The following is a 23949-nucleotide window of genomic DNA, read 5'->3' on the forward strand; positions in this document are numbered from 1 at the left end:
AAGGAACTGACAACAGTTTCCATGCCCAGAGCTTTATTTTAGACTCAACCCTTCTCAAGGGAACGTGGCAGTGGGACCCTAAATCCACTGGCAGCTGGAATGTCCCCACAGCTTCAGGAATTGACTTTTTTGGGGGGTTTGGATGGATAAATCAGGAACAACTGTTTCCTGCAGCTTTACCTCACAGAGGGTCCCCCCCTCCTCATCAGAGGAACGCCTTGTCCTGGACCTCTTGGCTCCACGAGGAGAAGAAGCTGTGCTCTCCACGTCGCTCTCCAGCAAGCTCTGCAGGGCAAGAGGTGCAAAACCCTCTCCAAAACCATCCTGCCACAATCAATAACTGCTCCAAACAACATTGCAGAGACTCTCTTCCAGCCAAATGAATAGAGCACTGAAGAATGATTGCTGGAAGATTTACAAGTGCCCATGCGTTAAAATAAATTGTGTTTTGCTGCCTCAGACATAGAAGACACAAAGTGAATTTACCTCCTCTGCAGTCTCATCCTCCTCTTCATCATCAGGCTGGTATTCTTCATCAGAGGAATCATCTTCCTCCAGGGGAATGTCCACAAACTGAGGGGGCTGCACACAAGAGAAAGAGGGTGACCACTGCTAGCAGCAGGAGGAGGAGTTCACAGTCAGAGCAAGTATTTCAAAGTGAGGAAACACCCTGAAGCTCAGAAAGGAAATCCTGAAGAAAGCAAAGAAATAAATTACTGAAAGGTTGGCAAAGGAAAGCAAGGAAAAAAAACCCCAGGGAAAAAAACCCAACAAAACAAAACAAACAAACAAAAAAAACCCAAAAAAACCCAACAACCACAAACAGAAGAAGCCCAGAAAAAAAATCCAGAAAAAAGAAAAAAATCCAGGGAAAAAAAAAAAATCCAGAAAAAAAGGGGGGGAAAAAAAGCCCTGGAAAAAAAAAAAAAAAAAGAAAAAACCCAGAAATTCTCCTCCTCTCCACAAAATTGTCTGAGAAGGTGCAAGAACAGCTACAAATAATTTCGTATTTATATTTAGCATTATATTTATTATATGATGGAAACTGCCATGAGCAGACACCAGCTCAGAGATGGTTTTAGTACACAAATCTGCTCCAGCCCCCCAAAAGATCTCAGCCTCAGCAGGAAGCTCCAGGCTGATCTCCCCTTTCCCAGCAAGAATTCACTCACCTTCACCTCGTTTGCCTTCTTAATTGGAGAAATATTCCATGTTGGAATCACCTGGGGACAGCAAAAACACCCAAAAACCCTTGGGCTGGGTCAATGAGCTCCAATAAAACCCTCAAATCTGCCATGGGGTCTCCAGGAAAGGAATTTGGGACACTGGGAGCTCACTGCCCCTGCCAAGCCTGACCTGGCTCTGCTGCTCAGCTCAAATTAATCCTTTTTCACTGTCTTAACTCATTCTTCACATTTCAAGACTCAAAGCACATTTATGCTTCTCTTGGAGGGTCACACAACCAAAAGCACTGAGAGAACATCAGGACAGGCTGAGCTGGAAGGGACAAGGATCACGAATCCATGCCCAGACACCCCAACAGCCCCACCCTGGCATCCCTGGGGGCACTGGCCAAACTTTCTGGGACATTCCCCAGGGAACCTTTCCTACACCCACCCCAAAGCTCCCTGCCACAGCTGCAGCCCTTCCCTGGGTGCTGGCCCTGTCACCCAGAGCAGATTTACTCACCCCTCCTTTCTCCACCACCTCCTTCAGCTTGGAACGAGTCATTTTGGGCTCCTGAGAGTTGAAAACAAAATAACAGCAACAAATTCAGTCCTTGCCTTAAGGACAGGCTTTTCCCCAGCAGCTCTTCACTATGAGTAAAGTTACCATGAGTAAAGTAGAGCTTACTATGAAGCTTTTCTCTTTTTTAAAATTTATTACCTTTAAGTTCACTGCCTTTAATGAATTACCTTTCAGACATCACCAGTGTGACCTCAAAAACAATCCCTCCTATTTCTGTTTCATAATTTACTACTACTCACTTCATCCAGGTGGCAAATCTGATAATGAAACCTAATTATTTTAAGTTTTTATAAATTTTATAAATTCCTTTTTTGTTCTACCTCCTCTCCCCACATCCCATTACAGCCTAGGAAGGCATTTGGAACAACAGAAATAAAACAAACTTGAGCAAGATTTTGACTTACAAACAAAGGAATATCTTCTGTCTCACTGATGGCTGCTTTCACCATGGCCACCACGTGTTCATTTGTGATCACTTCCTAAAGGAACACACAAAACCAGGGTGTTTATCAAAGAGAAACAGAAAATACAACAAATGTTGGAATAAACTACCTGAAAATACAATGGGGAAATACTCAGTGTACAACAGGCTTTGTAATTACACTGCAGCAAAAATGATTGTTCAGAGATCAGACAGTAACATTTAAATTAATTCATCTAAAATAAATAAATTTATTTCTTTCTTTTAAATTAAATAAATGAACTAATTTTAAATTTAAATCACAGCAGTGATTAAAACATTTGCACTACATTCTCTGTGAATGCTTCCCAGCAGAGAGAAAGAAAATAATCAAAACAAAAGCCCACACCAGTTTCCCTGATATCAGTAATCAGTCCTGTCATGGAATCAGCAAAATGTGGTGATCCCAGTCACAGGAGGAATGCTGTTGTGGAGCTGCAAGAGAAAACCTAAATCTTGATTAAACTTCAATCTTTAAGCACTCACAGGCTCCCAAATCTCTGGAGAAAGTCTGGACACTTTCCAGTGTGGAACATGTGAATCTATGGAAAACGTATGGAATAATATCCAGTGTGGATTATGTGAATGTCTGGAGAAAATATGGAATAATATCCAGTGTGGAATATGTGAATGTCTGGAGAAAATATGGAATAATATCCAGTGTGGAATATGTGAATGTCTGGAGAAAATATGGAATAATATCCAGTGTGGAATATGTGAATGTCTGGAGAAACTATGGAATAATATCCAGTGTGGAATATGTGAATGTCTGGAGAAAATACGGAATAATATCCAGTGTGGATTATGTGAATGTCTGGAGAAAGTTTTGAACACTTTCCAGTATGGAATATGTGAATGTCTGGAGAAAGTCTGGAATGATATCCAGTCTTTAAAACATTTCACTGCTGCATTCCAGAAAATTTGGGAGAAATGGGGGAAGGCAGCAGAGACACAGAATCCCATTTTCTGCTTGCCCCCACAAGCTCCAGGGAAGGCAGGTGGCTCTGAGGAACCTCCAGTCTCCCCCAGCAGCACATGACAGAGAAATGCATTAATTTGGGGCACTTGCACAGAATCCACTGGTGAATGTGCCTGGAAGAGCCATGGCAGTGCCCAGGCTCTCTGCCACAAAAAGGGGAAGTGTCTGAGATTACCTGGATTTGAACAATTCTGCCTGCAGGGAAAAGAAAATTTTGATTTTTGATCCTGTGGGAAGATAAATACTATTGCTCTCCAGATCATATTTTGGGATGAAATGAAAAGACTCAACAGAGGTGCAGAGTTAGAGATCTCACTCCAAAGCTGTGACAGCACAAATACTCTTCTGGCAGCTCCTCTCTGAGGGTTGTTGGACATTAACTCAAAGTGATGCATTTCTGTCAGCACCACTAGAATTCCACCAGAATTTTATGAGGAAACAGCCCATTCAAAAAAGGAAACAGAGTTTACACCTGCTCACACGGGCCCAGGAGGATCATTTAAATTCAGTTATTCCTGCTGCTGCTGCTCAGGAAAAGCAGAAGAGGCCCAGGGATCCACAGCTGCAGGCAAAGCAGGCTCCAGCTGGGTGGCAGGGACACCACCAGCTCCCACCCTCACAGCTTTATTCACTGGAGTCCCTCTTGACAGGTTTATTAGCAGACATCAGGATGTGGGGGGCTTTTTTGGCTTCCTTTTTCTGCCTCTGTTGAGGCTGGGATTGAAGGCACTTGAGATGGTATTTCATGTTCAGACTCAAGTATTTATTATTTTTTACCCGTGTTACAGTCTCACAGCAGTGAGTTCTGCAGCTGTTCATTAACCAGGCACAAAATGGTTACCTAGCTCTTGTTACAAGTTTTTTTTAAGGCTAACCTATCCAATTAAGAAATTACACCTAAATTATTTTCACTTTTAAGCCAATAACTGATCGCTCCAAGTCCACAGGGTGGACTTTTCTGTCCAATTACAAAATACCACCCAAACCCAGGGAGAAGGAGAAGGGGAGGAAGAAGGAGAAGAAGAAAGAGCCAGAAGGAGAAGGATCAGCCTCCACCCTAAAACCTCCATCTTGCTTCATATCTATTACTAGATTCTAAAACCCCAAACCCTAAGTTTTCACCCCTATGACACTCCACCCTTCTAGCCAAACTGCACACCACAACCCCAGTGCTACCACTCAATTTTGGAAACCTTCTCCACGGCCTCAGCTCAAATGCAGCGCCCTGCTGGGAGTCAGAGTCTGTCAGCACAGAAACTCTAAAACCCTCAGCATCCAGAACTCCAAGGAAGGATTCTGCTGAGCAAGAAAGAGGAGCCCAAGGGCCAGCACAGTGCCCAGTGCCCCACTCACGTGCAGGATGTTCCTGACGTTGACCACGGTCAGGTTGTGCTGCTTGGCTCCATCCTCCAGGGTGCGGTCCAGGGACTCGTCCAGCTTGATGTCACAGGACAAGGAGCTCTCTTCTTCCTGGCTCTTCCCTTCTCTCTTCCGTTTGGTTGCCTTCCTCCTCCTCTTCCTCCTCTCCACGTCCTCCCCTTCCTGCTCCTCTGAAAAATCAGCAGAAATGGAATCTAAAAACCTCGGCTGCTTCGTGTCCAGGAGGTGGTGAGGGCATGAAATAAACACAAACCAGAATTCTGCAGAAAACTTGCAAAGATTCTGCTTGCAAGACTTTCCTTGCAAAGGTTCCCCTTGCAAGACCTTTCTTGTAAAGATTCTCCTTGCACAGACTCTCCATGCAAAGATCCTCCTTGCAAGACCCTTCTTGCACAGATTCTCCTTGCAAAAGTTCCCCTTGCAAGACCCTTCTTGCAAAAATTCTCCTTGCAAGACCCTCCCTGCAAAAATTCTCCTTGCAAGACCCTCCCTGCAAAAATTCCCCTTGCAAGACCCTCCCTGCAAAAATTCTCCTTGCAAGACCCTCCCTGCAAAAATTCCCCTTGCAAGACCCTCCCTGCAAAAATTCCCCTTGCAAGACCCTCCCTGCAAAAATTCCCCTTGCAAGACCCTCCCTGCAAAAATTCCCCTTGCAAGACCCTCCCTGCAAAAATTCCCCTTGCAAAAATTCCCCTTGCAAGACCCTCCTTGCAAGATTCTCCTTGCAAGACTCTTGCAAAGATTCCCCTTGTAAAGATTCCCTTTGCAAAGATTCCCCTTGCAAAGATTCTTGCCAGAAACAGCAGAACTTCCCTCAGCTGATGCAAGAGCACCCAAACAGAAACAGCCATGACAACCACAAAGTCTTTTGGGTGATGGATTCCAGTTCTGCAGGGCCTGACTGAGTTACTTGAGCACAGGAAGGTCATGCAGCTGCCACCTCCTCCAGAATGATTTATAAAATGGCCTCAGCAGTCTTTTTACACCTTTAATAGTGCTGTAAAACTCCAGGTACCACACAGCAAGAACAGTTTCCAGGACTTAAAAAGTGTTTTCCTGCTTTGCTGGTTCTGAGAAAGAAAAGAATCTTCATTGTCTCTGAAGCAGAGCAGGGATTTTTTAGTAGCCAAAAATTGCAGAGATCAACTCCAGCAAGCTCCACTGAATTATGGAGCACAAGATGAAAATCAATAAATAAAAAAAAACCCTGCACCTACACAGCCCCCACCATCTTCACAATTCCAGAGTTTGCTGTATCAGCCAGATTTATCCTAAACAGCCCCAAACCCAAATTTCCCTCATCACTCTGCTGGGAGCACTCACCAGCTCTGGAGTTCTTTGGTGGCTTCATGGTGGTGGGATTTCTGACAGCAGAAAGCTGCAGGGAGCTTCTCCCTGGAGACTCCGGCACTGCAGCAGGGTTCTCACCTGGATACAGATCCCTCTGAGAGCTCACTTCCACCTCTGTGTACAGCTTGGGGATTTTCCCTGGGAACAGAACACCCAGCTGCAGGCAGACACGCCACAGAGCAAAGACAACACACCAAAGCGTGTGCTCCACCTTATAAATGAATTTCCCATTTATTTCCCATTCATTTCCCAGCCAAACACATCAAAGCAGCAGCCACAGGTGTGATGCAGCTGCACAGGGCAGCAGATCCATCCTGCTGGAAACAGCCCCCCTAAATTAATAATCCATTCATTTCCCATTGAATTTCCCATGCAAACACATCAACTCAACACCAGCACAGGCAGCAGCAGCAGCAGCTCCACGCTGCAGGGAGCAGCCCCAGGCACAGAGATCCCACTCCAGCTCTTTGCTCTCTCACTGCCAGCTGGGCACAGCCACGCTCACACCCACCCCTGTCACATCAGCCAGCTGCCTGGAGATCTCTCCAAAAAGTGTTTGCAGTCCCTGTTGTCCACGTGCTCCTGCCACAGGAGGGGCAGGCACAGCCAGGGGTCATTCCCAGCTGGAGCAGCACCCCTGGGATGAATTTTCATGGCCACCCTGGGCTGATGAGCCCACATGGCTGCAGGGTGGCTGCAAACCCTCCAAAGCCTGACCCTCCTGTTCTGGGCAAACCCACAGCCAAAAAACAGCTGGGAACTGCCCCGTTCCACCTCCTTCCCTGTCACAGACTCAGCTTTCAGTCAAATCAGGGAGCTCAGCCCAGCAGCACCAGCAGCAGAGCGGATTCTCACTGGGAACCACAGAGTCCATCAAGTCTGAAAGGCCACAGAGGGGCACCTGTGCCACCCTGGGCAGCAGGGCCGTGCCAGGGCACAGGGCACTGCCCGGCGGGGCTGGGTGCCCGGGCAGAGGCTCCCCAGCCTCTCTGGGCTCTGCTCAGGGCTGGCACTACCCAGGGCAGCAGCTCTGCCTCCCGGGCAGGGGCAGACACTGGGCTCAGGCCCTGCCCGGGGCTCTGGGGCAGAGCTGGGACACACTGGGACTGACTGGGGGACACTGGGGGGGACACTGGGACAGACTGGGATGCACTGGGACAGACTGGGGGACACTGGGACTGACTGGGACAGACACTGGGACACACTGGGATGGACTGGGGGACACTGGGACAGACTAGGACAGACACTGGGACACCTGGAGACACTCAGAGACACACAGGGATAGCCAGGGACACTCAGAGGGACACCTGGGACAGACAGGGAGACCCCCAGGAACACCCACAGACCCCCAGGGACCCCCAGAGCCCCCAGGGACAGCCGGGGCTGGGGCCCCTCTCAGCCGAGCAGCTCGCTCAGGCTCTCGCTGTGACAGGGATGCTCCAGGCCCCTCGCCCCCGGCCTCACGGGGGCCAAGGAACGCCCACGGGCCCTTCCCCACAGGATCCCAGCACGGCTCGTGTGGGGAGGGGACACAAGTCCCACCCAGCGCCCCCCTGCCATGGCAGGGACACCTCCCACCGCCCAGCCCGGCCTGGGACACTGCCTGGAGCGAGAAAACAGCGGGAAAACATCATTTTCATTTTAATCTGTAACACTTCCTGAGGGGAAAAAAAAAAAAAAAAAAAAAAAACCGAAACAAAATAAACAGAAAATCCCAGGGCGCAAGCCCGCCCTCCCGGTACCTTCCGCCGGTGCCGGGCTGCCGGGCCCCGCGGGGAGCTCCTGCCCGGGGCTCGGGGCCGCTCTCCCGGCGGCTTTCCTGCCGCTCTTCGGCGAGGCCTCCCCGGGCGCCCTCCCCGCGGGCCGGCCGGCGCCGCCTCCATCGGGGCCTCCGGGCGGCTCCGCGTCCTCCCCGCGCTCCCGCGGGCTCGGCGGCCCCGCCGCCGCCGCTCTGCGCTTCTTGCAGGGCAGCATCTTCAGCGCCAGCGCCATGCCGGCCGCGGGCCCGCCCGGTGCCCGTCCGGTGCCGCCCGGTGCCGCCGTGCAGGAAGCGGAAGCGCCCCGCGCCCGCCCTGCGCATGCGCGACCGGCCCCGGTGCCTGCGGGGGTCCCGGTGAGGCGGGGCCGGGCCGGCGGGCACCGAGCGCGGGCACCGCCATCTTCGCTGGGCGCCGCCGCCGGGGCGCGGTGCGGTGCGGCCCGTCACACACACACACACACACAGAGACACGGTCACACAGCGCGCTGCCCGCCGCCGGCCCCCCGCGCCCCCGCGGTGCTGCCGGTGCCGCCGTCTCCCGGCGGGAGCGGGGCTCGCGCAGCGGGCACGCGCCCCGCGGCTCCGCGCCCGGAGCCCCGGCAGTTGCCGAGTCACCGCCGGGCGGGGCCGCGGGCGGGGCGGGGCCGGGCGGGGCGGGCGCCGCAGCGGGGCCAGCCGGCAGCTCCTGCATCCCGGCCGCCAGCATCCTCCGCTCCGGGCCCCGCTCCCGCGGGCCCGGCCTCGGCGGGGCCATGGCCGAGATCACCAGTGTCCACCCCGGCTTCGGTGAGTGCGGCCCGGCCGTGCCGGTGCAGCGCGGAGCGGCGGCAGCGGGGCCGGGCCGTGCGCTGCGCGCCGCTCCGGGGCCGCCGCACCCCGCGGCCCCTCAGCAACCCTCGGCCCCGGAACCCCAGCATCCCCCGGCCCCTCAGCATCCCCCGGCCCCGGTCCCGGTGCCTCAGCATCCCCCGGCCCCTCTGCATCCCCCGGTCCTTCAGCATCCTCGGCCCCTCCGCCCTCGGGGCCGGGCCGTGCGCGGCGAATTCGGCCCCGCTGTGGCCGCGCGGGGACGGGAGCGCCGCTCCGGGGCCTCCAAACGCCACGGCCCCTCAGCATCGCCCAGCCCCGCTCCCTCTGCGTCGCTCGGCCCCGCTCCCTCAGAATCCCCGGCCCCGGCCCGGTGCCTCAGCACCGCCGGTCCCTCAGCATCCTCGCCCCTCCGCCCCCGCGATGCCGCTCCCGCCGCGGCCGCTGGGCCGGTGCCAGCGCTGGGCGCGGGCCGGGGCCGGTGCCGGCGGCGGCCGGGGGCAGGTGCAGCCCGGGCCGATGACGTGATGTCTGTGCCGGGCCGCGCCGCGCCCCGGCCTTTGTTCGCGCTCCCCGGGGCGGCTGCGGCACCGGCACCGGCGACACAAGGCGGGGCCTGCCCGGGCCGCCGGCGATGCTCGGGGGCGGGCAGGGGGAAGCACCCGGGCCGAGCCGGGAGCCGGTACCGGCAGCGCCGCGGGGGCGGTGCGGGAGCTCCAAACCCCGCTGAGCCCCGTGCGGGCCCAGCCCGGCGGCGTCGGGCCGAGGACCAATGGGTTTGGGATGGTTTTGGGGCAGAGAACCACTGGGGATTGGGATGGTTTTGAGACCCAGAACCGCTGGAGTGTGGGATGGTTTTGGGGTCCAGAACTGTTGAAGTTTGGGATGGTTTTAGGGCCCAGAACTGCTGGGTTTGGGATGGTTTTGGGGCCCAGAACTGCTGGGTTTGGGATGGTTTTGGGGTCAGGACCACTGGGGTTTGGGATGGTTTTGGGGCCAAAACTGATGGGGTTTAGGATGTTTTTGGGGCCCAGAACCACTGGAGTTTAGGATGGTTTTGGGACCAAAAACTGCTGGGTTTGGGATGTTTTTGGGGCCCAGAACTGCTGGGTTTGGGATGGTTTTGGGACCAAGAACTGCTGGGTTTGGGATGGTTTCAGTGCCCAGAACTGCTGGGTTTGGGATGGTTTTAGGGCCCAGAACCACTGGAGTTTGGGATGGTTTTAGGGCCCAGAACCAATGGGTTTGGGATGGTTTTGGGGCCCAGAACCACTGGAGTTTGGGATGGTTTTAGGGCCCAGAACCAATGGGTTTGGGATGGTTTTGGGGCCCAGAACCACTGGAGTTTGGGATGGTTTTAGGGCCCAGAACCACTGGAGTTTGGGATGGTTTTGGGGCCCAGAACCACTGGAGTTTGGGATGGTTTTAGGGCCCAGAACCAATGGGTTTGGGATGGTTTTGGGGCCCAGAACCACTGGAGTTTGGGATGGTTTTAGGGCCCAGAACTGCTGGGTTTGGGATGGTTTTGGGGCCCAGAACCACTGGAGTTTGGGATGGTTTTAGGGCCCAGAACTGCTGGGTTTGGGATGGTTTTGGGGCCCAGAACCACTGGAGTTTGGGATGGTTTTAGGGCCCAGAACTGCTGGGTTTGGGATGGTTTTGGGGCCCAGAACCACTGGAGTTTGGGATGGTTTTAGGGCCCAGAACTGCTGGGTTTGGGATGGTTTTGGGGCCCAGAACCACTGGAGTTTGGGATGGTTTTGGGGCCCAGAACCACTGGAGTTTGGGATGGTTTTAGGGCCCAGAACTGCTGGGTTTGGGATGGTTTTGGGGCCCAGAACCACTGGAGTTTGGGATGGTTTTGGGGCCCAGAACCACTGGAGTTTGGGATGGTTTTAGGGCCCAGAACTGCTGGGTTTGGGATGGTTTTGGGGCCCAGAACCACTGGAGTTTGGAGTGTTTTTGGGGCTGAGAACCGCTGGGTTTGGGATGGTTTTGGGGTCAGGACCACTGGAGTTTGGGATGGTTTTGGGGCCCAAAACCGATGGGGTTTAGGATGTTTTTGGGGCCCAGAACCACTGGAGTTTAGGATGGTTTTGGGACCAAGAACTGCTGGGTTTGGGATGGTTCAGTGCCCAGAACTGCTGGGTTTGGGATGGTTTTGGGGCCCAGAACCATTAGGGTTTGGTTTCATCCAGGACAAGGGGAATTGTGAATAACTGAGGCACAAACAGGCGCTGGATGAGATAATGTTCAGAGTCGAGATAATATTCAGAGTTGCAATAATTTTTAGATTTATGATAATTCAGTGAGGGAAAATATTTATTTGGTGCTTTCTGCTGTGGCTGTTGGGTGCTGCTTCTGTAATTGTCCCATCAGAGGTGCAAGAAATGAAGGTACAAGAGTTGATCCTGTGAGGACACAATAGAAACAAAACAAACACAAGAATGAGAATGAAAGAATAAGAATAAGAATAAGAATAAGAATAAGAATAAGAATAAGAATAAGAATAAGAATAAGAATAAGAATAAGAATAAGAATGGGGTTTCAGCATTTTTCTTACACATTACCAAATTATTTTAAGCTGAGTTCTCTCCAAATGAGCGGTTTAAGATAATTTGCTTCATATCAAAGAGGGAACATTAAATAACAAACTGAAGTTGGGTTTTTGGGGCAGAGTTTTGTCAATATTATGAATTTTTCTCTCTGGATTTAACTCAATCCCAGGCTCTGCAGTGAGACCTGGGACAGGTTTCTGTGTGGAATCAGCCAGAGATTCCAGCTGCAGGTCAGAAGGGTTTCTGTCTAGCTAAAAGTGTTTTTTTTCCACTTTTGGGAGCAGGCAAAATAATTTTCTCTGATTCTGTCGGGTGCTCAGTTTACAGCCTGTTAGCCTCAGTAAATGGTGGTGTGGGAAGAACTGAGAAAATCCAAACTCATGGTGCTCTCTGTAGCTTCAAGGATGAGATTAGAAATTATTTCCTCCTGATTGTGGTACAGAATGAAGAGGAAAATGAGACAAGTTTACATTTTTTTAACCAGCTGTCTCATTTGAGTGCTGCCACGATTGTCATGCCAAGGGTTTTTGGTAAAGGAGTGGTTTGGACAAATTGTGAAAAAAATAAACATAGGGTTGGAGGGCTTTTTGTTTGTTTGTTTGTTTGTCTGCTGGCTTCTGAAAAATAAAAGAAAATGTCTTTAAAACCAGGAATACAAAAATCATTTACATGAAACTTAAACCTTCCTAAAACCTCCCACCAAGAAACTGAAGAGAGAAAAAAATCCCCTCCTTTTCGTCCCTTTCCAGACTGAACAACCCCAGTTCTTCTTGCATCTCCCGCTGCTGCACGTGCTCTCCATGCAGCCCAGGCTTTGAGAGCTCTCAGAATTGCTGCAGGATGTCAGAGCAGTGCCCTGGGGAGCTCAGCACCCCTGGGCTCATTCTGTGCCTTGGCCAAACTTCTCCAAAGTCATCCATCAGCAAATCAAAATGAACTTTTTTTAGGGGTTTTCTTAATTTTTTTTTTTTTTTTTTATTCTGCCTTGCCATTAATGATTAACACAGTTGGCATAAAATCTAGCAAATATCAGATAATCCCTAAATCCAAGGCCAGGATTTCTGTCTGTTGGTTTGGACACTGGATTTCCATGGGAGATTTCAGGTTTCAGCCACAAAGGCCAGGGCAAAACAACCATTTCAGGGCAAAGGGATATTTTAAAAATTATTAATGAAAGCTATCTCAAATCCAGCATTACGGCCATATTTATTACTCCCTCCCTGTTGTGGAAACAGAATTGTGTAACATTCCTGAACAGGGCATTAAAAAAATAAAAGGAAATGCTTCCTGCAGATCAAGAGGCAGCGTTCCTATGGAGATGCTGGTGATGCAGGAGCTGGGTTTGGCAAGAGAAGGCAATCAACAGTTTGAGCTCCTTAGCTCAGGGAACAGGTCAGGCATGCCTCAGGATGTGAGAAATAAAATTAGAGATGGAAGTGATGTCTGGGGAAGCTGTGACAGGCAGATCCCAGAGTTAAAGTGTGACAGGAGTGTGTGGGTCTGCAGCCAGGTGTGCTGTGTCTTCCCTGGTGGTGGCAGGACAGAGATCCTTACTCAGCTCAGGGAACAGGTCAGGCATGCCTTAGGAGTGTGAGAAATAAATTTAGATTTGGAAGTGATGTGTGATGTCTGGGGAAGCTGGGATAGGCAGATCCCAGAATTAAAACTGTGACAGGAGTGTGTAGATCTGCACGGCTGCTCCTCAATGCCTTCCCACAGATGTGTCCCCCGTGGTGGCAGGACAGAGATCCTTACTTAGCTCATGGAAAACAGGTCAGGCATGCCTTAGGACTGTGAGAAATAAATTTAGAGATGGAAGTGATGTCTGGGGAAGCTGTGCTGGCAGATCCTGGAATTAAAAGTACAAGAGGAATGTGTAGATCTGCACAGCTGCTCCTCACTGCCTTGTCTTCCCACAGATGTGTCCCCCGTGGTGGCAGGACAGAGATCTTTAGCTCATGGAAAACAGGTCAGGCATGCCTCAGGAGTGTGAGAAATAAATTTTGGGAAGCTGTGATGGGCAGATCCCAGAATTAGAAGCACAACAGGGATGTGTAGATCTGCAAGGCTGCTCCTCACTGCCTCCTCTTCCCACAGATGTGTCCCCCGTGGTGGCAGGACTCATTGGAGCCACTGTGCTGGTGGTTTCTGTCTCAGTCACAGTCTTTGTGTGGACATGCTGTCACCAGCAAGCAGAAAAGAAGCACAAAACCCCCCCCTACAAATTCATTCACATGCTGAAAGGCATCAGCATCTACCCGGAGACCTTGAGCAACAAGAAGAAAATCAACCGGATCCGGAGAGACAAGAGCGGCACGGCCAAGGAGGGGGGCAGCGGGGGCAACCTGCTGCTGGATGCTGCTGAGGCTGGCTTGGTGGGCCCCAACAAAGCTCCAGATGGACCCCCCCAGGTCGACCAGCTCCCCATCAAAGTCGATTATGGAGACGAACTCAGCCCAGATCAAAGCCTCACTCCGGGAGGGAGTAAAACCTCCTCTCCCTCTTCCCCTGGTGACGACGTCACGCTGGGAGACCTGACCTTCTCAGTGGACTACAACTTCCCCAAAAAGGCCCTGGTGGTCACCATCCAGGAGGCCCACGGGCTGCCCGTGATGGATGAGCACACCCAGAGCTCCGACCCCTACATCAAGATGACAATTCTGCCCGACAAGCGGCACCGCGTCAAGACCCGCGTGCTGCGCAAGACCCTGGAGCCCGTGTTCGACGAGACCTTCACCTTCTATGGCATCCCCTACAGCCAGCTGCAGGACCTGGTGCTGCACTTCCTGGTGCTCAGCTTCGACCGCTTCTCCCGCGATGACGTGATCGGGGAGGTGATGGTGCCCCTTGCCGGGGTGGACCCCAGCACTGGCAAGGTGCAGATCACCAGGGAGATCCTCAAAAGGAACATCCAGGTGAGTGTGGCCACCCTGCTTCCACGCTGGGTCACACAAAGGTCTGTGTTTGACCCCAGAGATTTTCATCTGGGAGCCTCAGATCAGGAATGATGATGCAGATCCTCTGCCATGAATCCTGGTTTTTCCACAAATGCATCTTTTTGGTGTGATATGGCTGTGTTTGATCCCAGAGATTCTGATCTGGGAGCCTCAGATCAGGAATGATGAGGCAGATCCTCTGCCATCTGGTTTTTCCCCAAATTCTTTTTTTTCGTGTGATATCTTCACCTTTCAGGGGTGGATCTGAGCACTGGGAAGATCCAGCTGACCAGGGAGATCCTCAAAGGGATCTCTTTCACGTTGGGTGACTCTTTGCCCTGTGTTTGACCCCAGAGCTTTTGATCTGGGACCCTCCATGGTTTTACAAACAGGAATGATGCAGATCCTCAGCCATAAATTCTGGTTTTTCCCTAAATTCATGTTTTTGGTGATACATCCACCTTGCAGGGGTAGATCTGAGCACTGGGAGGATCCAACTGACCAGGGAGATCCTCAAAAGGAACACAGAAGTCACTTCCATGTTGTGTCACTCTTTGGCCTGTGTTTGACCCCAGAGCTTCTGATCCAGGAGCCTCCATGGTTTAACAATCAGGAATAATGCAGATCCTCAGCCACAAATTCTGTTTTTAAATTCTGCTTTTTCCCCAAATTGATATTTTTGGTGTGATATGGTTGTGTTTGACCCCAGAGCTTTTGATCCAGGAGCCTCCATGTTTTACAAGCAGGAATAATGCAGATCCTCAGCCATGAAACCACAAACAAATCAGTGGAATTTGAGTTCCTAAACCCCTCAGATCCCCCAAGGCAGCCTTGGTGAGACTGCTGGGACACTCCTGAAGAGAGGCTCAGCTGCTGAAGATGCACAAAAAATCTGCAGTTTGAGCTCCTAAACCCCTCAGAGCCCCAAAGGCAGCCTTGGCCTCTCCTCTCTCAGAAGTCCCACCAAGTTTTCCCCTCCTAGAAATGCAGATTTCCAGGCTTGGGGATGCTGCAGCTGTGGGATGAGCACGTGGTGCTTCCCCTTCTGAAACCCCTGGGGCTCATTTTCCAACTTTTTAAGCATTTAACACAAGGAGAGCACACTCTGGGGACCTGCCTGTGTGCAGGAGCAGCCTGTGCTCAGGAGCTGTGTGTGTTTCTCTGCAGAAGTGCATCAGCAGAGGGGAGCTGCAGGTGTCCCTGTCCTACCAGCCCGTGGCACAGAGGATGACCGTGGTGGTGCTGAAGGCCAGGCATTTGCCAAAGATGGACATCACTGGCCTCTCAGGTAGAAGCTATTTTCTCCACCTTTGAAAAACATCAATCCCCCAAATTCACCTTTCTTTTAGCTGGAGATTTTGGCTGTGTATATATTTTTCCTCAAATTCTTAAGGGTTTTGGGTTGCTCTGAGTGCTCCATCAGTCAGCTGTGGTGGAGCTCCTAAATCCCTCAGATCCCCCAAGGCAGCCTTGGTGAGACCTTCAGGGCACTCCTGAAGAGCCACAAAAAAAAAAGATTCACAAAAAAATCAGTGGAATTTGAGCTCCTAAACCCCTCAGATCCCCCAAGGCAGCCTTGGTGAGACCTTCAGGACACTCCTGAAGAGCCTGAAAGATCCACAAAAATATCAGTGGAATTTGAGCTCCTAAACCCCTCACAACCCTTTAATAACAGATCCCCAAAGGCAGACTTAGTGAGACTTTCAGGACATTCCTGAAGAGAGACTCAGCTGCTGAAGGTCCACAAAAAATCAGTGGAATTTGAGCTCCTGAAGAGCCTGAGGGGCTCAGTTGGTGAAGATCCACAAAAAAATCAGTGGGATTGGAGTGGAATGGTTGTGCAGAGCAGCCCAGTTCTTTCTGCTGGGAGCTCTTTGTGCAGGCAGCAGCTCTGTGCTGGATCCAGAACATCCTGGATCCATGGGGTGAGGCCAGTGGTGTGAGGAGAACAGCCCAGCTGTGCCCAGGTGGCACAGGACCAGGGCAGTGCCTGTCCCCTGAGCTGGGCACTGCTGAGGAGCCTCAAATCCTGGGCTCAGTTTTGGGTTCCTCATGACAAGAAAGACCTGGAGGGGCTGGAATGTGTCCAGAAGGGCTGGAGAATTCCTAGGGAGCTGGGAAGGGCTGGAGAATTTCTGAGGGAGATGGAAAGGGCTGGAGAATTCCTGAGAGAGATGGAAAGGGCTGGAAAATTCCTTAGAGAGCTGGGGAAGGGCTGGAGAATTCCTGAGAGAGCTGGAAAGGGCTGGAGAATTCCTGAGGGAGATGGAAAGGGCTGGAGAATTCCTGAGGGAGATGGAAAGGGCTGGAGAATTCCTGAGGGGGCTGGAAAGGGCTGGAGAATTCCTGAGAGTGATGTTCTACCTGCAGATTCTTGTGACTAACACTGTTTATTTATATGATCTTTGTATTATGCACATTTTACAGCCCATTTCAGCTGGGAAAAAAAAAATAGGTGAAAAAGAGGCAGTGCCAGCTAGGCAAGGGCCTGCAAAACTTGTGTGGAATGAAGAAAAAAAAAAATCCTTCAGTGCCTGGTGCCTTGGTTGTAATCCTCACCAGAGTCTGCATAAAGAGCAGCTGGGGGAAAAGAGAGGCTTTGTTTTAAACTTTATTCTTTGCCAGTACCTTCTGCTGGCAGCAAATGATTGCAAATGAATTAAAATCCTTTGTTGGGCTGCTGAGCAAGGGTGGGTGCTCAGGGTGGGATTTGGGGTGGCTCACTGGGGCCTCGCAGTGCTGCAGGGAGCCAGCAGGGACTGGGATTGTGTGGCACAGGGAATGGCTGCACCCTGGGGGGGTTTGGGGCAGGAATTCCTCCCTGGCAGGCTGGGCAGGGCCTGGCACAGGTGCCCAGAGCAGCTGGGGCTGCCCTGCATCCCTGGAGGTGCCCAGGGCCAGGCTGCACAGGGCTGGGATGGTGGGAGGTGCCCCTGCCCTGGCACTGGATGAGTTTTTGGGTCTGTTCCAACCCAAACCATTCCATGGTTATGTGAGCACATTGCCCAAAAATCCTCTTGCACCTGAACTGGGGTGGGGTGAGGATCTGAAACTGCTGAGCTCCCCAATCTTTGGATTAAATGCATAAAAACCAGATTTCCCAGAGCAGCTGGGGCTGCCCCTGCATCCCTGGAGGTGTCCAAGGCCAGGCTGGAGCCACCTGGGACAGTGGAAGGGGATGGAATGGGATGGGCAGGAATGGAAGTGGATTTTTAGTTCCCCCCAGCCCTAAACCTGTACCTGGGGTGGAGAAAGGTGTGGAATGGGATGGGCAGGAGTAGCAGGAGTGGAATGGGATTTTAAGTCCCTCCCAGCCCAAACCAGAGCCCAGACCTCTACGTGGGTGGAGAAAGGTGTGGAATGGGATTTTGAAGTTCCTCCCAGCCCAGATCTCTGCCTGAGTTAAAGGAAGGTGTGTCCAAGGCCTGGTTGGAGCCACCTGGAGCAGAGGAAGGCTTGGAATGGGATGGGCAGGAATGGAAGGGGATTTTGAGGTTCCTCCCAGCCCAAATCTGTACCTGAGGTAGAGAAAGTTGTGAAATGGGATTTTAAGTCCCCCCCAGCCCAGACCAGACCCCAAACCTGTACCTGGGGTAGAGGAAGGTGTGTCCAATGCCTGGTTGGAGCCAGCTGGGGTAGAAGAAGATTTAGAATAGGATGGGCAGGAGTAGCAGGAGTAGAATGGGATTTTGAAGTTTCTCCCAGCCCAAAGCAGAGCCCAGACCTCTGCCTGGGGTAGAGGAAGGTGTGGAATGGGATGGGCAGGAGTAGCAGGAGTGAAATGGGATTTTGAGGTTCCTCCCAGCCCAAATCTGTACCTGAGGTAGAGAAAGGTGTGAAATGGGATTTTTAAGTCCCTCCCAGCCCAAACCAGTGCCCAAACCTCTACCTGGGGTAGAGGAATGTGTGAAAGGGGATTTTGAAGTTTCTCCCAGCCCAAAGCAGAGCCCAGACCTCTACCTGGAGTAGAGGAAGGTGTGAAATTAGATGAGCAGGAGTGAAATGGGATTTTGAAGTTTCTCTCAGCCCAAACCTGTACGTGGGATAGAGGAAGGTGTGAATTGGGATTGTGGGTTCCCCCCAGCCCACAGCAGTGCCTCCCAGTGCCCCCCAGTTTCTCCCAGTTCTTTCCATTTTCTCCCAGTACCTCCCAGTTCTTCCCAGTTTCTCCCAGTGCCCCCCAGTATCTCCCAGTGCCTCCCAGTTCATCCCAGTGCCCCCCAGTTCCTCCCAGTGACCCCCAGTTCCTCCCAGTTCCACTCAGTGCCTCCCAGTTCATCCCAGTGCCCCCCAGTTCCTCCCAGCCCCGCCCAGTGCCTCCCAGTTCATCCCAGTCCCTCCCAGTTCCTCCCAGTGCCTCCCAGTGCCCCCCAGTCCTCCCAGTTCCTTCCATTTTCTCCCAGTGCCCCCCAGTGCCCCCCATTCCCCCCAGTACCCCCCATTCCCCCCCAGTGCCCCCAGTCCCCCCAGTCCCCCCAGTGCCCCCAGTCCCCCCAGTCCCCCCAGTGCCCCCCAGTGCCCCCATTCCCCCCAGTGCCCCCCAGTGCCCCCAGTGCCCCCCAGTCCCCCCAGCCCCCCCGGCCGTGTCAGTGGCCGTGTCTCCCCGCAGACCCCTACGTGAAGGTGAACATCCCAGTCCCCCCAGTGCCCCCCAGTGCCCCCATTCCCCCCAGTGCCCCCAGTGCCCCCCAGTGCTCCCCAGTCCCCCCAGTCCCCCCAGTGCCCCCCAGTGCTCCCCAGTCCCCCCAGTGCCCCCCAGTCCCCCCAGTGCCCCCCAGTCCCCCCATTCCCCCCCAGCCCCCCCAGTGCCCCCAGTGCCCCCAGCCCCCCCGGCCGTGTCAGTGGCCGTGTCTCCCCGCAGACCCCTACGTGAAGGTGAACATCTACTACGGCCGCAAGCGCATCGCCAAGAAGAAGACGCACGTGAAGAAGTGCACGCTGAACCCCGTGTTCAACGAGGCCTTCAGCTACGACATCCCGGCCGAGCTGCTGCCCGAGCTCAGCGTGGAGTTCCTGGTCATCAACCTGGAGCGCAGCACCAAGAACGAGCCCGTGGGCCGCCTGGTGCTGGGCCACCACAGCGCCAGCGCCGCGGGCAGCGAGCACTGGCAGCTCGTGTGCCGCAGCCCCGGGCGCGCCCTGGCCAAGTGGCACGGCCTGAGCGAGTGCTGAGGCGGGCCTGGCCCGGGACAGCCCGGCCGGCTGGGCACGGGCTGCGCCCCTGGCACCGAGAGCCTGCGGCACGGGATTCCGGAGTTACTGGGAATCGTTTCAAATGTCGTCCTTAGGTGGTGTGGGGTTTGCAGGCTCTAAAATTCCACAACACAAAAATTAATGAATTATTAGAAATAATTAAAAAATGTCGTCTTTAGGTGACGTGGGGTTTGCAGGGCTCTTAAAATTCCACAACACAAAAATTAAGAGATAATTTTAAAATGTCGTCTTTAGGTGATGTGGTTTTTGCAGGGCACTAAAATCCTACAACAACAAAAATTAGTAAGTTACAAGAAATAATTTTTAAAAATCGTCTTTAGGTGATGTGGTTTTTGCAAGGCACTAAGAGTCTACAACAAAAAAAATTAATAAGAAATAATTTTTAAATGTCGTCTTTAGCTGATGTGGTTTTTGCAAGGCACTAAGAGTCTACAACAAAAAAAAAAATAATAGGAAATAATTTTAAAAATGTCATCTTTAGTTGATGTGGTTTTTGCAGGGCTCTAAAATTCCACAACACAAAAATTAATGAATTATTAGAAATAATTTAAAAATGTTGTCTTTAGCTGATGTGGTTCTTGCAGGGCACTAAGAGTCTACAACAAAATTTTAAAAATTATAGGAAAATTTTTTTTTAAAAAGCCGTCTTTAGCTGATGTGGTTTTTGCAGGGCACTAAGAGTCACAACAAAAAAAATTAATAAGTTACGGGAAATAATTTTAAAAAGTTGTCTTTAGATGATGTGGTTTTTGCAGGGCACTAAAATTCTACAACAACAAAAATTAGTAAATTATAAGAAATAATTTTAAAAGTTGTCTTTAGGTGATGTGGCTTTTGCAGGGCACTAAAATTCTACAACAAAAAAAAATCAGTGATAAGAAAAACAAGAAAAATAATAAAAAGGTTCTCTTTAGTTGATGTGGTTTTTGCAGGGCATTAAAATTCCACAACAAAAAAATTAGTAATAAATGATACGAAAGGAATAATTTTTAAAAAAAGGTTGTCTTTAGTTGATATAGTGGTTTTTGAAATTCTACAAAAAAAAAAAAGAATAAGTGATAAGAAAGAAATAATAACAAAATTTGTTCTCTTTAGGTGATGTGGTTTTTGCAGGGCACTGAAAGTCTACAACAAAAAAAAAACTAATAAATTATAAGAAATCATTTAAAAAAGTTGTCTTTAGGTGATGTGGCTTTTGCAGGGCACTAAAATCCTACAACAACAAAAAAATTAATAAGAAATAATTTTAAAAAGTCGCCTTTAGTTGGTGTGGTTTTTGCAGGGCACTAAAATTCTACAACAAAATTTAAAAATTATAAGAAAAATCATTTTAAAAAGTTGTCTTTAGGTGATGTGGCTTTTGCAGGGCACTAAGATTCTACAAGAACAACAACGAGATGGGGAGCAAATGAGAAGAAATAAATACCACAGATATACATAGCTGTAATCACGCTATTGCATGCCTACTCCAGACCTGGAGGAGTGTAACTAACTGCCAATGTCACGCTGCAGATTCCATGGATGAGTGAACCCTGTCCCTTTGGAAGTTGTGTTTGTGCCGAGCTGTCTTTGCTGGTCCCACGGCTGCCCGGCTCTGCTCCCGGCAGCTCTGGTTTCGTGTCTGGTTTTGCCTGCCCGTCGTTCTTGCACGTCTGTCCCGTGCTGCCTTGGGAGTCCCAGCCGCGTTTCCGTGTCCAGCTGGCCCAGGATCTGCACTGGCACAAAAGGAAAATGCAGGGAAGGTGGCACTGGCCTGCAGGGAGGAGCAGTCCTGGGCAGGCACCGAAGTCCTCGGCGTGGGGGTCACAAATCCAGGCTTGGTCCCAGATCCAAAGCCCAACAAACAGATCCCGGTGCTTTCGCCACCTGGGGGTCACACCGGCTGTGGGAGCTGGGGGAATCCTGCTCGCTTGCATTTCATTTCATTTCGTTTAGGTTCATTTAATTTAATTTACTCCTCTCTCTGCATGGAGGGCTCAAAAAACCCCAAACACTGAGGTGTCATTGATTGGTAAGGAAACTTCAAACATTACACAGCAAATTCTGATCATTCCTGAAAATTAATTCCTGATAAGTAATTCCTGATAATTTACCCTAATTTCTGACAATTAATTCCTGATAATTTCTGATCATTCCTGATCATTTTCTGATGATTTCTGATAATTAATTCCTGATAATTTATGCTAATTTCTGACAATTAATTCCTGAAAATTTCTGATCATTCCTGATCATTTTCTGATGATTTCAGATAATTAATTCCTGATAATTCCTGATAATTTCTGACAATTAATTCCTAATAATTTATGATCATTCCTGGTAATTTTCTGATAATTCCTGATAATTAATTCCTGATAATTCCTGATAATTTACGCTAATTTCTCACAATTAATTCCTGATAATTTCTGATCATTCCTGATCATTTTCTGATGATTCCTGATCATTTCTGTTTAATGGCAGCACAAAGCTGAGCTAGGCAAAGGTCCTGGAGGCAGAGCTTGTCCGTGCCAAGGTGACAAACTGCCCTTCATCCATGCTGGAGTCAATTTGGTCAGAAATGATCCTGGAGTCACCCAAAACACAGGACAGCTCCCAAAACAGGGACTAAAAACGTGCCAGAGCTGGAGTTTGGGGCAGTCTGAAATGCTGCCTGTGCTCACAGCCAGCCAGGGCACGGGTAAGGGGGGCAGCAGGTCGTTCATGGTAACCAGTGCTGGTGAATTGAGGAGGATAATTACAATTAAAACTGTTCTGAGCTCTCCAGTGCAGATGGAGAAGCAGAACTGGGGTTGCAGAGAGGCTCCTCAACAGCCCCAGGAAAATCTTTGGTTGCTCCCAGGCCGCTCTGAGCCCTCTGGGATGCAAACAGGAATGCAAATAACAGATTAAATCTTTTAAAAATTAAGATCGTTTAACTACTTAAAGGACTGGACTGCTGAATTTTAGATCCCTGTTGTTAAAATGATCCTTTTCAGCTTTTCTGCCCTGAAATGGGAGTAACTGAGCCAGGCTCTCCTGGTCCCCAGGGCACTTTCCCAGCTGCCCCACTTTGGCATCTCCTTTCTTTTTGGAAAGTTGATTTTTCTCCCCCACAAAATGAGTGATTCTCCCTCCCAGGCTGGGGCTCCATTTCCCAGCAGAACCAAACGTGGATTTCCCCCTTCCCCATCCCCACGGTGAGGATTTCTGCCTGAGGTTGTAGAGGATTTTATCAGTGAGGTTGTGGTGAATTTTATCAGTGTCTTAAACTCTTTCTGGCTCAAACTCTGTGGCTCAGAGAATGAGTTTCCCCCCTTTGGAAATTGCTGTAAATCTCTCTCAATCCTGATTTTTTTGCACTAAGCAATTGTGTTGCTGCAATTCAAGCAACTTTTCCTCAGCACATGCTTTCCACCACCACTCCAAAGATCTGACCAGGACCAACAGCAGCAACAAAATCCCCTTCTCCCCTTGGTGTGAAAAGCATGGTTAAGCCTAGATGATCTTAAGATTCCTTTAGTTGCAAAGGAAAGATGAATTTCTTGTCAAGGAAACATGCTCAGGGTAAATAGATTTAGGTTATTGGGCAGGTAGGAGTAGCTCCAACACTCTTCTGGAAAATAGGAAACTGAAAATGTGCAGATATATATTTTTTAAAACATAAAATAGACAGTAAGTGACAGCAGACTCACTGTAAAATCTCCCAGGTGTGGTTATTCTTTACCTTGTGTCTTCTATTGTAAAATGAACTTGGACAGTTACAACTTTGTGTGGAAAAAAATAATAATAAAAAAAGAATAAAAGGCAAAAAAACCTAACTCAACCTGTGTGAAACTGCATAATGCTATAAGCTAACCTACATTCTGTAATGCTACCTTGTATGTTGAATTTGTTAATGCACATTGAGCGTGCAAATAAAAATTAAATCACTTTAATTTTGCTGCCTGTGCCGTGTGTGACCGTGGGCAACAACCAGCCCTGAACACCCCGAGGGTTTGCTTCCACAAATACGCATTTCTGCTGGAAAAGTGCATTTAATTCACACACAGAATAAACCTCAGTGGGACAAAGAAGTGCCACAGAATCCTGGCACATTAAATATTGAATTAAAGCAGGTCTGGAAGAGAGGAGGGTTCGGGGTGACCATCCTGAAGGAGCCAAGCAAGAGGATGGAGAGAAATTTATAAAAACCTGCAGTGCCAGACCCAGGGAACGGCTTCCAGCTGGCAGAGAGGAGGTTTGGGGTGGATTTGGGGCAGGAATTCCTCCCTGGAGGGTGGGCAGGTGCCAGAGCAGCTGGGGCTGCCCTGGATCCCTGGCAGTGCCCAGGGCCAGCCTGGAGCGGGTTTGGAACAGCCTGGGACAGGGGAAGGTGGCACTGGGTGGGATTTGAGGTTCATTTCAACCTAAACCGTTCCATAATTCTGTGCTAACACTTTTTACTTAAGCCTTACTTTACTTTTTACTTGAGCCCTTCCCACCCAAGCCAGCCTGGGATTTTTGGGCAGACATTCAAAGCTGCTGCCCAGTCAAACACAGAGTTTATTTAACGCTGGTATTTCCCCTTCATTTCCACATCTCACCGCGGCTGATCGGGATGCTCCGTCCCTTTCAGTGATTTATAAACACTTCTAATGAGTTTATCAGGGAGATAATCAGGGTTGTTGAGCCGTTGGCTGAAACTATTCAATCACTGATTGCCTGCTGCTTCTTGTGCAGAATGTGAAAGGGAAATTGAAAGGGAAATTGAAAGGGAAATGTGAAAGGGAAATTGAAAGGGA

General features: G+C 50.5%; 2 protein-coding genes across 9 annotated transcripts in view; one reads left to right on the plus strand and one right to left on the minus strand.

Annotated features, from left to right (window-relative positions):
• LOC135288196 (GON-4-like protein) overlaps positions 1–7953 on the minus strand; it is a 42103-nt gene extending 34150 nt beyond the window's left edge. Inside the window, exons 1-8 of one of the 2 annotated variants that reach the window (XM_064401534.1) lie at positions 7661–7953; positions 5892–6056; positions 4542–4738; positions 2154–2228; positions 1690–1740; positions 1173–1223; positions 487–582; positions 181–285 (exon numbers count right to left, since the gene is read on the minus strand). In XM_064401534.1, the coding sequence (XP_064257604.1) occupies positions 181–285; positions 487–582; positions 1173–1223; positions 1690–1740; positions 2154–2228; positions 4542–4738; positions 5892–6056; positions 7661–7910 (990 nt within the window). In that variant the 5' untranslated portion in view covers positions 7911–7953. Of the gene's footprint in view, positions 1–180; positions 286–486; positions 583–1172; positions 1224–1689; positions 1741–2153; positions 2229–4541; positions 4739–5891; positions 6057–7660 lie in introns of those variants that run through there. The other variant, XM_064401535.1, reaches the window with a different exon arrangement.
• Positions 7954–8280: 327 nt separating this feature from the next.
• SYT11 (synaptotagmin 11) lies at positions 8281–23103 on the plus strand. Of its 7 annotated transcripts, none has more exons than XR_010351449.1 (5): positions 8281–8463; positions 13140–13957; positions 15146–15269; positions 18840–20014; positions 20288–23103. XR_010351449.1 is itself a non-coding variant. In XM_064401538.1 (4 exons), the coding sequence occupies exons 1-4, from the start codon at positions 8430–8432 to the stop codon at positions 19148–19150; spliced, it is 1287 nt and encodes a 428-aa protein (XP_064257608.1). In that variant the 5' UTR covers positions 8281–8429; the 3' UTR covers positions 19151–23103. The 7 variants fall into 7 exon arrangements, 2 of the variants coding, with proteins under 2 accessions (XP_064257608.1, XP_064257609.1); XR_010351451.1 differs by having other exon boundaries at positions 20541–23103; XR_010351450.1 differs by having other exon boundaries at positions 18840–19512; positions 19592–23103.
• The last annotated feature ends 846 nt before the right edge of the window (positions 23104–23949 follow it).

Source organism: Passer domesticus, chromosome 32, assembly GCF_036417665.1.
Source record: "Passer domesticus isolate bPasDom1 chromosome 32, bPasDom1.hap1, whole genome shotgun sequence".
In the NCBI taxonomy this organism is placed as follows: domain Eukaryota; kingdom Metazoa; phylum Chordata; class Aves; order Passeriformes; family Passeridae; genus Passer; species Passer domesticus.